A 15,158-nucleotide genomic window follows, 5' to 3' on the forward strand; every position below is an offset into this window, starting at 1 on the left:
ACTGTTGCTCAGTGGTCCAAAGTACTTTTTTTGGATGAAAGCAAATTTTGCATGTCATTCGGAAATCAAGGTGCCAGAGTCTGGAGGAAGACTGGGGAGAGGGATATGCCAAAATGTCCAGTGTCAAGTACCCACAGTCAGTGATGGTCTGGGGTGCCATGTCAGCTGCTGGTGTTGGCCCACTGTGTTTTATCAAGGGCAGGGTCAATGCAGCCTAGCTATCAGGAGATTTTGGAGCACTTCATGCTTCTATCTGCTGAAAAGCTTTATGGAGATGAAGATTTCATTTTTCAGCACGACCTGGCACCTGCTCACAGTGCCAAAACCACTGGTAAATGGTTTACTGACCATGGTATTACTGTGCTCAATTGGCCTGCCAACTCTCCTGACCTGAACCCCATAGAGAATCTGTGGGATATTGGGAAGAGAAAGTTGAGAGACGCAAGACCCAACACTCTGGATGAGCTTAAGGCCGCTATCGAAGCATCCTGGGCCTCCATAACACCTCAGCAGTGCCACAGGCTGATTGCCTCCATGCCACGCTGCATTGAAGCAGTCATTTCTGCAAAAGGAATCCCGACCAAGTATTGAGTGCATAACTGAACATAATTATTTGAAGGTTGACTTTTTTTGTATTAAAAACACTTTTCTTTTATTGGTCGGATGAAATATGCAAATTTTTTTAGATAGGAAATTTGGGTTATCATGAGCTGTATGCCAAAATCATCAATATTAAAACAATAAAAGACTTGAACAACTTCAGTTGGTGTGTAATGAATCTAAAATATATGAAAGTCTAATGTTTATCAGTACATTACAGAAAATAATGAACTTTATCACAATATGCTAATTTTTTTAGAAGGACCTGTAGACTATAAGGCCATATCGGAGATTGTATAAATTGGGCTGTTACAAATTTTAAGAATCCACACTTGGTTAAGCTGCTATGAATACTGACTTCCCTTAACACTACTTACTAAAAATTAAAGGGTTTGTCCAAAATGTATCTTTTTTTTATTTATTTTTATAACACCCCCCCCCCCCCTTCCCACCTCCTGCAGTAGGACTTGTGAAGGGAGCTATATTTACCTTCTCTCTGCTGCTTGGTTCTGTTTTTGTTGGTCCTGAGCTGTCTTCATTGCACTTCTGGTCCCCACATGTAAACTTTCAGTTCTTTGGCTGCAACCATGCAGTTTGCAGTTGACCCCATCCATGTGGAAGCTGACAGACAGAGGCTGGAAGTTCAGTGAAGAGACCCAGGTAACCAAGGAATAAAAAAAATGATAAATATTGAATAGCCCCTTTAAACTGAGATGTGATTCCTTTATGCTTCTGTTAACCTTCACTATCCTGCCTCAATTCCACCTTCCCCCAAGGACACTTTCACATGGTCAATGGTCAGTATTTTTTATCAGTATTTGTAAGCCAAAATTAGAAGTGAAAACTACAAAGAAAAACTATACTAGAGAAATTAGAATTACTGCCATATGTAATTAACCTAAGGGCCAATGCACACGAGCATATTTTCTTTCCGTGTCCATTCCATTTTTTATATTTGCAGACCGTATGCAGAACCATTCATTTCAATGGGTCTGCAAAAAATTGAAAGTTACTCCGTGTGCATTCCGTTTCCGTATGTCCGTATTTCCGTTCCGCAAAAGAATAGAACATGTCCTATTATTGTCTGCATTAAGCCTGTTGTACACGACCGTATGGATTTTGCTACGGACAAGGATAGGACTTTTGTATTAGCTGTTCTGTTCCACAAAATACGGAATGCACACAGATATCATCCGTACTTTTTTGGGGACCTCAAAATACATATGGTCATGTGCATGAGGCCTAAGATTGAGTTCACACTTTAGTTATTTGATCAGTTATTTCCATCAGTTATTAAGAACCAAAACCAGGTGCGGGTCAAAGACACAGAACAGGTGCAGATCTTTCCATTATACATTATCTCTGAGTAGGCTTCATTCCTGGTTTTGGCTCACAATAAGGGCTCGTTTACACGACTGCATGGCTTTTTCAGTGTTTTGCGGGCCGTTTTTAACAGATCAGTTTTTCCTCTTTTTGTTTCAGTAGTGTTTCCAGTTCCGTTCCGTTTTTCCGTTCCATTTTTCTATATGGCCTATACAGTATACAGTATACAGTAATTACATAGAAAAAATTGGGATGGGCATAACATTTTTAATAGATGGTTCCGCAAAAACGGAACGGATACGGAAGACATACGGAGTACATTCCGTATGTGTTCCATTTTTTTGCGGACCCATTGACCTGAATAGAGCCACGGAACGTGATTTGCAGGCAATAATAGGACATGTTCTATCTTTGAATGGAACAGAAAAACGGAAACGGAATGCATAGAGAGTACATTCCATTTTTTTTGCGGAGCCATTGAAATGAATAATTCCGAATACGGAACGCAAAAAACGGCCCGTATAAAGAATGCAAAAAACGTTCGTGTGAACAAGCCCTAACTGATGGAAATAACTGATCATATAACTGAAGTGTGAACTCAGCCCACGGATGCCTGATAACACATGGTTGTGGAAAAACCACAAAGTAATAAAGTACCAGAAAAGTGTATGACATTAGACAAATCTCATGTACACTTTGTTTTTTTCTGAAGTTGACCGGCTGGGCAGATTTTGATATCTGCAGCATGTCAATTGTTGCATTTTTTTTGTGTGGGTTTCACCCTTTTTAATGGAAGGGTGAGATCCCTGCAAAACTGCACCAAAAAGCACATGAAAACCACATAAACAACGCACCAATGCTGTGATTAATAGTCCCGATTTATGTGCATTTTATTGTGCAGTTTTGGTGCAGATTTCTTGCAGCGTTTCGTGCAGATTATGTACAGTATGTTTTTTTTCTGCCCGGATTTATTCGTGGAAAAACTCCAGCATAATACAGCTCCAGCAACGTCTATGAGATTAGACAAATTGCATGTACACTTTGCTTCTTTCTTCTGTGTGGAAATTGACTTGACGTTTGGATTTAGAAATTGGCAGCATGTCATGTTGGCAGTTTAGTGCAGATTTAACCCTTTTCAATGAATGGTGAGACCTGTGACAAAACAACATCAAATATACATCGAAAACTCAAAGTAACACACAGAAAACCACACAAAAACTGGCAAAATCCGCACTGTGTGCACTAAATGCTTGATCCTTCTACCAACTCACACCCTTCCATGCTCTGTCCATACCATTTAGGACAGGTTGAGAGAAATGCCTTATAATTTGGGAGCTAGACTACAGTACCAAGAGTTGAGTTGATTAGTAGAAAACAACCCAAAATATCTGGACACCAGATATTGACTACCGGCTCGAGAGATCTATTGAGCCTTTAGGGTGTACATAAAAATGTGGATCAGATGTAAGAAATATAAACACTTCTAGATTCTAAAGTTCATGGTTTCTAGAAGTAAACTAGAGCCCATTTTCTTGTAATGCACCGCTTCTCGTTCTTTCTTTTTGATCTAGTTCTTTGCTGTCCATAATTTCATCTTTACCATAAATACTCATGATCACCTTCCACTAATTCATGTTAAAAATTTAATGTGTCTTCATGGCAATGGTGTTCTAGAATGCTCAGAACAGCTGAAATCTCATAAAAGGTGCAGGTGGTTTTAGATGGGAAATGGTCTGCCTATGCCTTCTTACTGTGACTGTAGAGCACAGTAATGCAAGCGACCAACAGCACAAACATGAAGGCAACAGTTCAAACACACTACTCAGTTTTGCCTATAGCAAATATTATTAGCTCACTTCTTTCTTGAGGCAAGAGTTAAAGATCCAGCCTGCAAGAATCCACTGAAAGTGACATGACAACAGAACCTTGCCTACGGGAGAAGCTGCGAAACCATGTTTTTCGATTGACTTCAGCTGTGATTTTTTTCTCCACTGCTGAGCATGAGAAGCGCGGGTCAGAGGGTTCACACTTCATTTGATCTTCAGATCTTCCGTGCAGTACTGTGTACTACTGTAGTTACATTTGCCAACAGGCTCATTAGGCTTCTGTTTTCTCATATAATTGAAAGTGTTTGCATTACTGTCTTTACCCCTCAACTTCTGATATTCTCACGTTCCAGAGCCTATTGCAAAACATAAATGGTATGGATCGAGACCAGTGGAGCATGGATAATGAAGTTACACTGATAATGGCTAATAGAAACAATTTTAATTTGCAATATTAGCTACAAGAATGATAAGATTTGTGCAAATGACTGTGGATTAAATTAACACTGAGAGCACGAAACACACGTTCTATAGTAAATAGATAATTCCTTTTCTGAAAATATTAATTAAGTGGAATAAGTATTTTTCAGGCTCCTAGTAAAATAAGAACCTGAATTTGTTGGCTGTTTTATTGTCAGTGCTATGGTTGTTGCTATAGACTGGTACAATATATGTTATTTCCATTAGATTTCAAATTTGGCAGCAGAAGTAGTGGTTAATGTCCAAATGATGTCCCTTATATAAATCTAAAAGGTCTACCTTGTTTTTTTTTTCCAGTTTTTACCGCACAGAGGACACTCCACCAACATGGACTGTATGATGGCACATGGGACAATTCTTCATCAAACCTTGGATTTTGATGAGTTTATTCCACCCATTCCACCTCCTCCATACTATCCACCAGAGTATACTTGCACACCAGTCATGGAAGTACAAAGGTGAATTGAGATTTATTCTTTTTTTTTTTTTTGTCTATCCATTTGTTGGCTTGTAGATTATATTTATGCATCTGTCAGGAGTTTTATGTTTCTCATTTATTTATTTTTTATCAGCCTTAGCCTTTTATTAGCCTCATTAAGATGGCTACATTGTCTTAGTTCCATAATTAAGCTGTGAATCCTGATCAGATGCTGGTTTATTGACCAAACCTTGCAGTGCCATAGTTCTCTGTTAGTTTGGATCATTTAACAAGTGGATATGGTTCACGCAAAACCTTATCCATGTTCCACAACTCATTGTTTTCAGCTGAATGGAGTCTAAATTGTAACTAGAGATGAGCGAATTTCTCAAAAATTCAATTCGGCCGGGTTGCCGAATTTACCGAAATAATTTGGTTCAATCTACTTCCAGGCTGCAGATAGCCTTTATAGTGTATAACACTGTGCCTTGCAGTAACACACATAGGGAGTCTGCTGTGGTAGTGAAACAATACTGCGAGTCAGTATGACATGTAGAGACAGGCGTCGCTCTTAGAATTACTGCACACTTCACTTATTTGGGCAGTTATGGGGCCAAAACTGACTAAATAACTCAAGTATGAACTCAGCCTTACAGGTAGATGTTAGCGCCAGGTATAAAAAACCATGCAGGGGCCCAAGATACGTGAAAGAGCGCACTCCTTTTACACCAATTCACTGATTCCACATAGATGTCTACAGAAAATGTTCTATTAAACAATTAGAGCCCCCCCCCCCCCCCCCGACAAAGTGAAGTGGGTGTCAGCAGTAAGTTTGTGTTGATGTCACTGATTATTTTACCCATCCTCTGATTCATCAGAACAATAACCCCCAAAAAACGGATCCTGTCTGTGGAACATCCGCCTTCACTCGGTCAGCATTCCTTTGTATTTGTTTTGTGTTTCCCCTTCCTTCTGGTATCTGGTCTGGGTCAAGAGCCCTGTTCATTCAGCTTAAGGAACGGGTCGTCTTTGGGCCCTATCACTACCTCAGGGCATTACAGGGTAGTCAGGCTTTAGGTTCCAGTGAATGAACGGTCCTACCACTGAGGTTTGTTCATTCGGTTAGCAGTCAGGGCTAGGGTTAGGATTTATTAGGTGGTGACCCTTTTCCTCTCCCTAGCTTCTAGGCCAGATACCTTCCTCCCCCCTCTTGTGTTTGGTGTGGTGTTCCCTCCCGCACCTCGTTGTGACACACAATGACAGAGTGTGGAGGTGGCGGCAGCAGCAGCATCAGGAGGAGGCCACAGAATAGCACAATGACAGTGTGGAAGTGGCAGCAGAAGCAGCATCAGGAGGAGGCCACAGGGTAGCACAATGACAGTGTGTAGGTGGCAGCAGCAGCATTATGAGGCCAAAGAGTGGCACAATGAGAGAGTGGGGAGGTTGGTGGCAATACCAGTACCAGCTGAAAATGGTGGGTGAAAGATGAAGTACTTGGTATCATCAGAATAGTAGCTGAGGCAGGTAGCCAGAAGAAACCAGTCTCTTTTGGAAAAGTATATAAATGTAGTATAGTCCGAGCACTCGCATATGGGCATATGGAATGAAAATTAATAAAACATTTAATAAACATCTAAATGCAATACAATAAAAACATCAGAATGCAAATAAAACTGAAAATAAAGATGGAAATATAAATATCCGGATGTTGGTGTGGCCCCATGGATGAGCTAGTCTGATGCATCAGGCATTGGGGGGGGGGGGAATCTTGGCTGATCCACACCTGATTCATCTTGACTAGGGTCAGTCTCTCCACATTTTGCGTGGACAGGCGAGTGGGGGCCAACTGACTACATAGGATGTCTCTATAGTAGTTCAGCTTGTCCTCCCTCTCTGCGGGTGTAAAAAAAAAAAAAGGCCCCCATTTAGGACCAGTAGCGAGGGTCCAACAAGGTGGAGAGCCAGAAGTCATCCCTCTGCCGAATGCTGACAATTTGCTGTCCCTACGCAAGCAAGTGAGCATGCATCAGGCCATTTGTGCAAGTGACTTGCAGGGACTCCCTGCCTCCATCTCCACTGCATACTGCCACGGTGTGTCTGGGTCCTCTGCCTCGTCTTCCTCATTGCCCTGTAGCTCTTCTGGATACTCTTGCTCCTCTCTCCTGTCACCTGTATATAAAAACCACCCATTTCGCCACACAATGCTTGTGCTCCAATGTTCTTTTCCTCCTCCAGTTCAGGCCCCACAGGGCTCATGTGGCCATGAGATCTAGGCGCCACATCTCCAGTCCCCTGACCAGCCAGATTTACCAGCATCTGTTCCAGGACATGAAGCAGTGGAATGACGTTGTTCATCCTGTAGTCCTGACAACTGACAAATAACGTGTCCTCCTCAAAGGGCCTGAGCAGACGGGAGGTGACACGCATGAGCTGCCACTGACTGACATCAAAGTTAAACAGGGAAGTTCTCCTGTCCGCTTGGATGATCAAGAAATCGTTTATGGCCTTTCTTTGTTCGTATAGTCGGTCCAACATATGGAGGGTGGAATTCCAATGGGTGGGAACGTTGCACATCAGCCTATGTAGAGGGATGCCGTTCTGCCGCTGCAGCCCAAGGAGGGTGTACAAGTGGCTGAAGTGCATGCAAAGTTTCCTGGCCATTTTTAGGATGTCTTGCAAATGGGTGGAAGACTTTGCAAGTGTGTGCCATGCAGGGCGCATGGATTCTGGGCAGGTAGGCTCCTGCGAAGTGGTTGGTCTACCCCAGGCATGTTTGGCTCCCGACCTCCCACTGCTGACTCCCAGCCATGCTAGCGACTTGCTGGCTCCGCCACTGCCTCACGGGCAAGCTGCCACCCTCTTCTCCCGATGATGATGTTCTGCTTTAATATTGTGGAATGATTCCTCCCTATCCTTTCCCTGAACTTCTATACAGCAAAATAAAAGTCTTTTCTAGCACTGTCCATAGCACTTGCTGACATCTCTCCCTGCAATAAGTACACTGGAAACTCGCTGAATCCAAGATGGCTGAGGCTATTTATAGGGCTATGACATCACGGGGCTGGCTGCTTATTGGCTGCATGCATTGCATTGTGGGTGATCCCTCGTTCCCAGTGTTCCTTGCTCCATGTCCTAACACGTGCAGCAGCCATTTTAGGAAAATGTTTTATTCGTTACCACGAAGCGTAAGGAAATTCGGATTCGCTCATCTCTAATTGTAACATAAAACCTTTGGGGCAGATTTATCAAACTAGAGCTCCTCTGGAAAATGAAAGGTGGAATCTGATTGGTTGCTATGGGCAACAAAGCCAGGTTTCCTTTGGACCAGTTTAGAAAAATTTCCCCCTTACAGGCTGAAGCAACAATAAGGCAATACTAAGGCTCCATTCAGACGTCCATAGAATATGTCTGCACCCGATCCGGTCCGGTCCCCACCCGATCCGGTCCGGAATATGTCTGCATCCGCATTTCGGAGCGCGGCCCCGAACTTCCGGTCCGCGGCTCTGGAAAAAAATAGAACATGCTCTATTATTTTCTGAAAAAGCAGATAAGAATAGGCAGTTCTATGGGGGTGCCAGGCGGGTGTATTACGGACATGTGAATGGACCCTAATACTGATGTTCTTGCAACCAAATAACAAAACCACATAACCATTGCCAGGCCTACAATTCATCTATGTAGCTTATGCTAAATTCTGCATAAGGACTCATGCACATGAATGTGTGCACCCCCTGCACATGCTATGTACTGCAAATAGTGTTCCACAATGCACGGGCACCAGCTGTGTGCCCACCGTTTGTGGATGGAGACCTATTTACTAAAATGTGTCCTCAATCCGCAAGATTCAGTCCTAACGGCAAAAAAAAGTGCCTCCTCTCTGCAGCAGTCTGTATCTGGCGGTTTGCGGACCCATTCAAGTGAGTGCGCCCACATCAGTGATACGGAGTGCACATGGGCCAGAATACTGGCACAGGCCAAATACGTTTGTGTGCATGAGCTCTGAGGCTGATTTTACACTATGGGGGATATTTACAGTATCATAAGGGGAATTTCCAAAGTCAATTTTGCAGGAGTCCATATTGATGTAATTTAGTTTAATAAATTTGGTGCATCTTTAAGTCTAACACTTCTTTGTGAGATGTTAATCCCTTTTTCCATGCCCCCTCCCTTTTACTGGAGTAAGATTGTAACAATTTTTGCAACTTGAAAAGTCGCAGTGGATACATATGGTTTAAATCAGTTTAACAGGGTAACTACAGCCACTGTACCACCATTTTCTCCCAATTGAAACAAAACTCAAGCGGTGAAAACAAAATGCAAATTGGTGAAAAATCTTTGTGCTAATAAGAGGGTTTTTCCTTTTTTAACAAGATACAGGGAGTGCAGAATTATTAGGCAAATTGTATTTTTGAGGATTAATTTTATTATTGAACAACAACCATGTTCTCAATGAACCCAAAAAACTCATTAATATCAAAGCTGAATATTTTTGGAAGTAGTTTTTAGTTTGTTTTTAGTTTTAGCTATTTTAGGGGGATATCTGTGTGTGCAGGTGACTATTACTGTACATAAATATTAGGCAACTTAACAAAAAACAAATATATACCCATTCCAATTATTTATTTTTACCAGTGAAACCAATATAACATCTCAACATTCACAAATATACATTTCTGACATTCAAAAACAAAATCAAAACAAATCAGTGACCAATATAGCCACCTTTCTTTGCAAGGACACTCAAAAGCCTGCCATCCATGGATTCTGTCAGTGTTTTGATCTGTTCACCATCAACATTGCGTGCAGCAGCAACCACAGCCTCCCAGACACTGTTCAGATAGGTGTACTGTTTTCCCTCCTTGTAAATCTCACATTTGATGATGGACCACAGGTTCTCAATGGGGTTCAGATCAGGTGAACAAGGAGGCCATGTCATTAGATTTTCTTCTTTTATACCCTTTCTTGCCAGCCACGTTGTGGAGTACTTGGACGCGTGTGATGGAGCATTGTCCTGCATGAAAATCATGTTTTTCTTACCTTGCAGACTTCTTCCTGTACCACTGCTTGAAGAAGGTGTCTTCCAGAAACTGGCAGTAGGACTGGGAGTTAAGCTTGACTCCATCCTCAACCCAAAAAGGCCCCACAAGCTTATCTTTGATGATACCAGCCCAAACCAGTACTCCACCTCCACCTTGCTGGCGTCTGAGTCGGACTGGAGCTCTCTGCCCTTTACCAATCCAGCCATCTGGCCCATCAAGACTCACTCTCATTTCATCAGTCCATAAAACCTTAGAAAAATCAGTCTTGACGTTTCAGCTTGTGTGTCTTGTTCAGTGGTGGTCGTCTTTCAGCCTTTCTTACCTTGGTCATGTCTCTGAGTATTGCACACCTTGTGCTTTTGGGCACTCCAGTGATGTTGCAGCTCTGAAATATGGCCAAACTGGTGGCAAGTGGCATCTTGGCAGCTGCACGCTTGACTTTTCTCAGTTCATGGGCAGTTATTTTGCGCCTTGGTTTTTCCACACGCTTCTTGCGACCCTGTTGACTATTTTGAATGAAACGCTTGATTGTTCGATGATCACGCTTCAGAAGCTTTGCAATTTTAAGAGTGCTGCATCCCTCTGCAAGATATCTCACTATTTTTGACTTTTCTGAGCCTGTCAAGTCCTTCTTTTGACCCATTTTGCCAAAGGAAAGGAAGTTGCCTAATAATTATGCACACCTGATATAGGGTGTTGATGTCATTAGACCACACCCCTTCTCATTACAGAGATGCACATCACCTAATATGCTTAATTGGTAGTAGGCTTTCGAGCCTATACAGCTTGGAGTAAGACAACATGCATAAAGAGGATGATGTGGTCAAAATACTCATTTGCCTAATAATTCTGCACATAGTGTAAGACATTTTTTATGAAATTTTCCCATTAGGCATCTCAATGGAAGTTGAAAACTGCCAGAATAAAATGCCTATTTAACATTTTACAAAAAAAGGCTGCAAAAAACACCATACAAATAAAAAAATTTAACCACCGAATAAAAACAGTCCAACTCGTATAACGCATCCAAAATGGAATTTCATCCGAATTTTTGGAAAAATTTCCTCAAACTTCATCGTAACAATTCGTTTTTTTTTTTTCTTCCCAAAATGGTAGCTACACATGTTACAAAGGGAAAGTAAGAATCCGGGGAAAGTGAGATCACCCATAATGCCATGCAGACAGCCAATCAGCAGCTAGCCAGCCCCTGTGATGTCACAGCCCCTTAAAAGTCTCATCCCGCACAGCTTCTGCCATTTCACTGTGAGCTGAGCATAGGGAGAAATGGGACACGTGCTAGGGGCAGTGTTGCTAAAAGCTTTTAATTGTGGAATACTTGATAGGGACAGAGCAGGGACAGTGTAGGGAGATCGTAGGGAGAGTTTTTACACACTGTAGGGAGAGAATAGGGAGATTTCAGCGACAGAGGTATCTATTTGAACAGTGTCCACCTTGTTTAATAGATAATCAGTTCTCAAATTGTGGTTAATGTACTGTCTTGTTCTACCGTTAGTGGTGTGTCCTACATTGTCTAATAGATAAACAATTCTATTATGCCTTAAATCTAAGATTGGAGTGAATAAGTTGTCTATTTCTACTATTATTGGGGTGTCCACCTGTCACAGTAACTGTTTCACTACCAGAAAGGACTAGCTATGCGTGTTGCCGTGATGTACACCAAGATACACTCTTCTTGCAGGCCGGGATATAGCTGAATTAATGTACGTTGTGATTAATTAATTCAGAACAAAGAGAATTTCTTGAATAAATTTGGTGAAGCATCCAAATCAAAAATTTTAAAACTTCGCTCATCTCTAATAACAAGCTCTATTGCAGTCAGTTTTCAGGAAAATGACCAAATACACTGCATAATGTGTCTATTCATAGATCATCTTTAACCCAAACTCTTGACACTGGAAATTGTTCCTCATATTTTATAAGCAGCCATCCATCTTGCACGTGCTTGGATTCCCCAGGTGGTATTTTACAGTTAAGCAAATTAGGAAGAACGTTCTTCTGCTTCACAGAAAGAAGATAAACAATTATTTATCTGGAATTTATTAGGGCACAATTTATTGGTGCAGAACTAAAAAACCAATAACTATAACTGCAGTCATCTAGAGATGAAAGACGTTAAACCTGTATTTATGGGAAAACATATCTTCGTTAATGACAGTCCAATTCCTTTATAGTTGGGATAAATTAAAGAGTGCTGGATACATTGAGATAGTGGTGAAGTAATAAATACAGTCATTGAGCACACAGGTAAATCTGCTTTATTAGCAGTCATCACACATGCAGACAAAGTAACTGCTTGAATCAATTTTTAAGTGTATTAATGGAAGTTTTCCTCCCTAGAGGGCTTCACCTGGACTTCCCACATTCACCTTTCAGTGCTTTGTATGAAGTGTCCATAAACAGTCCGGGTATTCTGTATCCATCTGAGTTGCCACCTCCATATGAAGCTGTGGTTGGACAAACTCCTGCAAGTCAGGTAAGAAACTCATGTAATATTGTTTAATTAAGTACAACTACCAAATAAAGCAGTTTTATCACTGTATAGAAAACACTTAGGGGGCCATTTATTAAGACCGGCGGTTTAGACACCGTTCTAAATAAGCCCTTTAGCTGGCGGTGGATCTGATGAAGTTAAAGAAACGCCGGCCTATACATAACTTCGGCGCATCCACCGCTGAGCTAAATGCAAGCCAGCTTCCTTTAATTTAGGTCATTTTTTACACCTAAAACACGCATAGAAAATGATGAATGAGCCAGGCCTGCCAGCCCGATCCCTTCCCTGCCCATGCCACACCCACTTTTTTAGACCTGGCGTGAGCGGGGAAAAGTCATAGATTGCAGCAATCTGCACTAGAAATACACCCAATATAGGCGCATTTCTGATAGTAAATGACCCCCTTAGTGGAGATTAGAACAGTTACATGTAACACTATGTAATGATCCTGTCTATAGTCCACTGAAGAAAAAGAAATAGCGCATGCCTACTTGAAGCAAAAAGTTCTAATTTCATAACAGCAAGGCTCCATTCAGACATCCGTAACGTGTTTTGCGGATCCACGGATCCGCAAAACACGGACAGCGGCAATGTGCGTTCCGCATTTTTGCGGACCGCACATTGCCGGCACTAAAAGAATATGCCTATTCTTGTCCGCAATTGCGGACAAGAATAGGACATGTTCTATTTTTTTCGGGAACGGAATTGCGGACCCGGAAGTGCGGGTCCACAATTCCGTATCCGGGTAGTACATCGTGCTGCCCCATAGAAATGAATGGGTCCGCAATTCTGCAATTGCGGACTTGTGAATGGAGCCTAAAATCCAGAGATGCAACGTTTCACGTTTACATAAGCCCTTTTCAAGCATGCAAACACAATGACCAATGTGATTCTGTAGCCACTTCCTCTTCTCTGTGAGTCACGTATATTCTTCACATGACCCCCTCTGCGGAGTGTACAATTTCATCTCAATTTTTATCTAAATCTAGTGCGCCTAGAAATAACTCAGGCGATTAATCGGTAAGCAGAACTGTCTTTATGATATCACAAAAGCTTGAGTCGGATTACTAATTTCTGCCCAACTTGGAGGACATGATACCTGGGACCTAGGTGATAAGTGCTGGGGGGGTTACTCCTCTCAATAGAACTGTCCTGTACTGAACATTAAAAAAATCTGTGAATCCAAGACTTGCTACATTACTTGGATTATCACAGAAAATTGAACTGTAGAGTTTGATGGACTATGTTGCACACTTTCGAAGCAGAGCATGATCTTCTTTATTTGAGGATATACATTAAACAAGAGGAACACCTTAGGTATTTAAGCATTAGTTTTAGATGTGCAAGATCGATTCATATGCCCAAAATCGCCCTTTATCTCCATTCTCCCCGTGAAGCCTTGGGTAAGAACAGCCTGGAAAACTGAAGCATTAAAACATCTAAGGACATCTTCAATAACTTCTTTGTTGCTGACCTCTCCCTTCTTAAAACCACTGAGCACATTCCTTTTACCATGAAATCTTTTCTTCTATATAGTTAATATATGGGATGCCACAGTAGAGGATTTATCATTTCATCTCCTGTCTCATGAGAGACTCTTTAAACTGAATGTGTGACAAAGCTTCCAATTAGGGATGAGCGAATCACTTGGAACCAAAACCGATTTCGGTTAAATGTTTTTAACAGTAAAAATTAAAATTGAAGTTATTACCCGAAGTCTCACGAGACTTGGCAAAGTAATAACTTCGGCTCATCGGAGCCAATACATTCTAATACTGTGCGGAACGTTTGCTCCGTACAGTATTCTAACAAAGTTTTATGCGAATCGACTTCAGATGTTTCATCCAAAGTCGATTCGCTCATCCCTACTCTGTCGGACATTCACTGCGCATGCGCCGAATACAGACGCGCACGGCGCATGCGCGAGAAGTCGTCCGCTTGATCGCATTCCGGAGGAGATGGGCGGGCTGGAGGGACGCGCTGGGCGGCGGCATCTTGTGAAGGTAGACCGATCCTCTAGGTGCTAATGATGCCCCCATAGCACCTAGAGGGTCATTAGCATATCAATATAAGTTCTTTTTTTAGAGAAATGGCTGCCCCAAAAGCTATTATATTAGGATTGTTTGGCAGAGCAGACACTAGCAGATCGCTAGTGTCTGACACCTAATTATGTGCTTTTTTTTTTTTATTAAGCCTTGTGGTTTTCAATTGCATTGTATGAATTACAGGAGTTTTTAACCTCTTGCTGATCCATGCTCTATGTTTATGTCATGAGAATTATGTTATAGCGAAAATTTACTTGACACTGTGTCACTTCAGAAAATAGCATTTATGAAAGTTAATACAAGGCACTTGCTAATGTATTGTGATTGTCCATAATGCTTCCTTTGCTGGCTGGATTAATTTATCCATCACATTATAAACTGCTTGTTTCCATGGTTACGACCACCCTGCTTATGCAGTCTCTGTCACCAGAGACGCCGGCACTTTTTCCTATAGTGTGCAAGCACGACCACCACTGATGAATTGCATAATGCAATGGAAAAATGAATCCAGCCAGCAAAGGAACCAGTATGGACAATCACAATGCATTAGTAAGTGTCTTGTATTAACGTTGTCTACATTATAAATGTTTCTTGCTGTAGTGAGACAACCCCTTTAACATTGTAGATATACCGTTGCAGCACACTTTTATGTGTGATTGCATGATGCAGTGAGAAAAATCAATCCTGCATTTCTACATACCATATAGAGCCCCCATGGTAGATGGAAGCAGGATTCACAATTGTGTGAAAAGTGACTGGTATCGTGCAATTTGCTTCAAGCCTCTTCTACACTGAATGGACAAAAACAATAAAAAATCACATTATGTTGATTGACAGTAAGTGCCAAATGCATTATGTGAAAGTGTCTTCCATGAGGATGTAATTACCTAAATAATATGCAGGGCCAGTTTTAAA

The 15,158-nt window shown here is 41.7% G+C and overlaps 1 protein-coding gene across 1 annotated transcript in view; it reads left to right on the forward strand.

The window, feature by feature from the left end:
• The window catches only part of FAM189A1 (family with sequence similarity 189 member A1), a 388,540-nt gene that overhangs the window by 261,854 nt on the left and 111,528 nt on the right, over positions 1-15,158 (forward strand). The window contains exons 4-5 of the mRNA XM_044283306.1: positions 4,527-4,687; positions 12,045-12,180. Of these exons, the coding sequence (XP_044139241.1) occupies positions 4,527-4,687; positions 12,045-12,180 (297 nt within the window). The remainder of the gene's footprint in view (positions 1-4,526; positions 4,688-12,044; positions 12,181-15,158) is intronic.

The sequence above is a fragment of the Bufo gargarizans genome, chromosome 2 (assembly GCF_014858855.1).
Source record: "Bufo gargarizans isolate SCDJY-AF-19 chromosome 2, ASM1485885v1, whole genome shotgun sequence".
Lineage (NCBI taxonomy): Eukaryota > Metazoa > Chordata > Amphibia > Anura > Bufonidae > Bufo > Bufo gargarizans.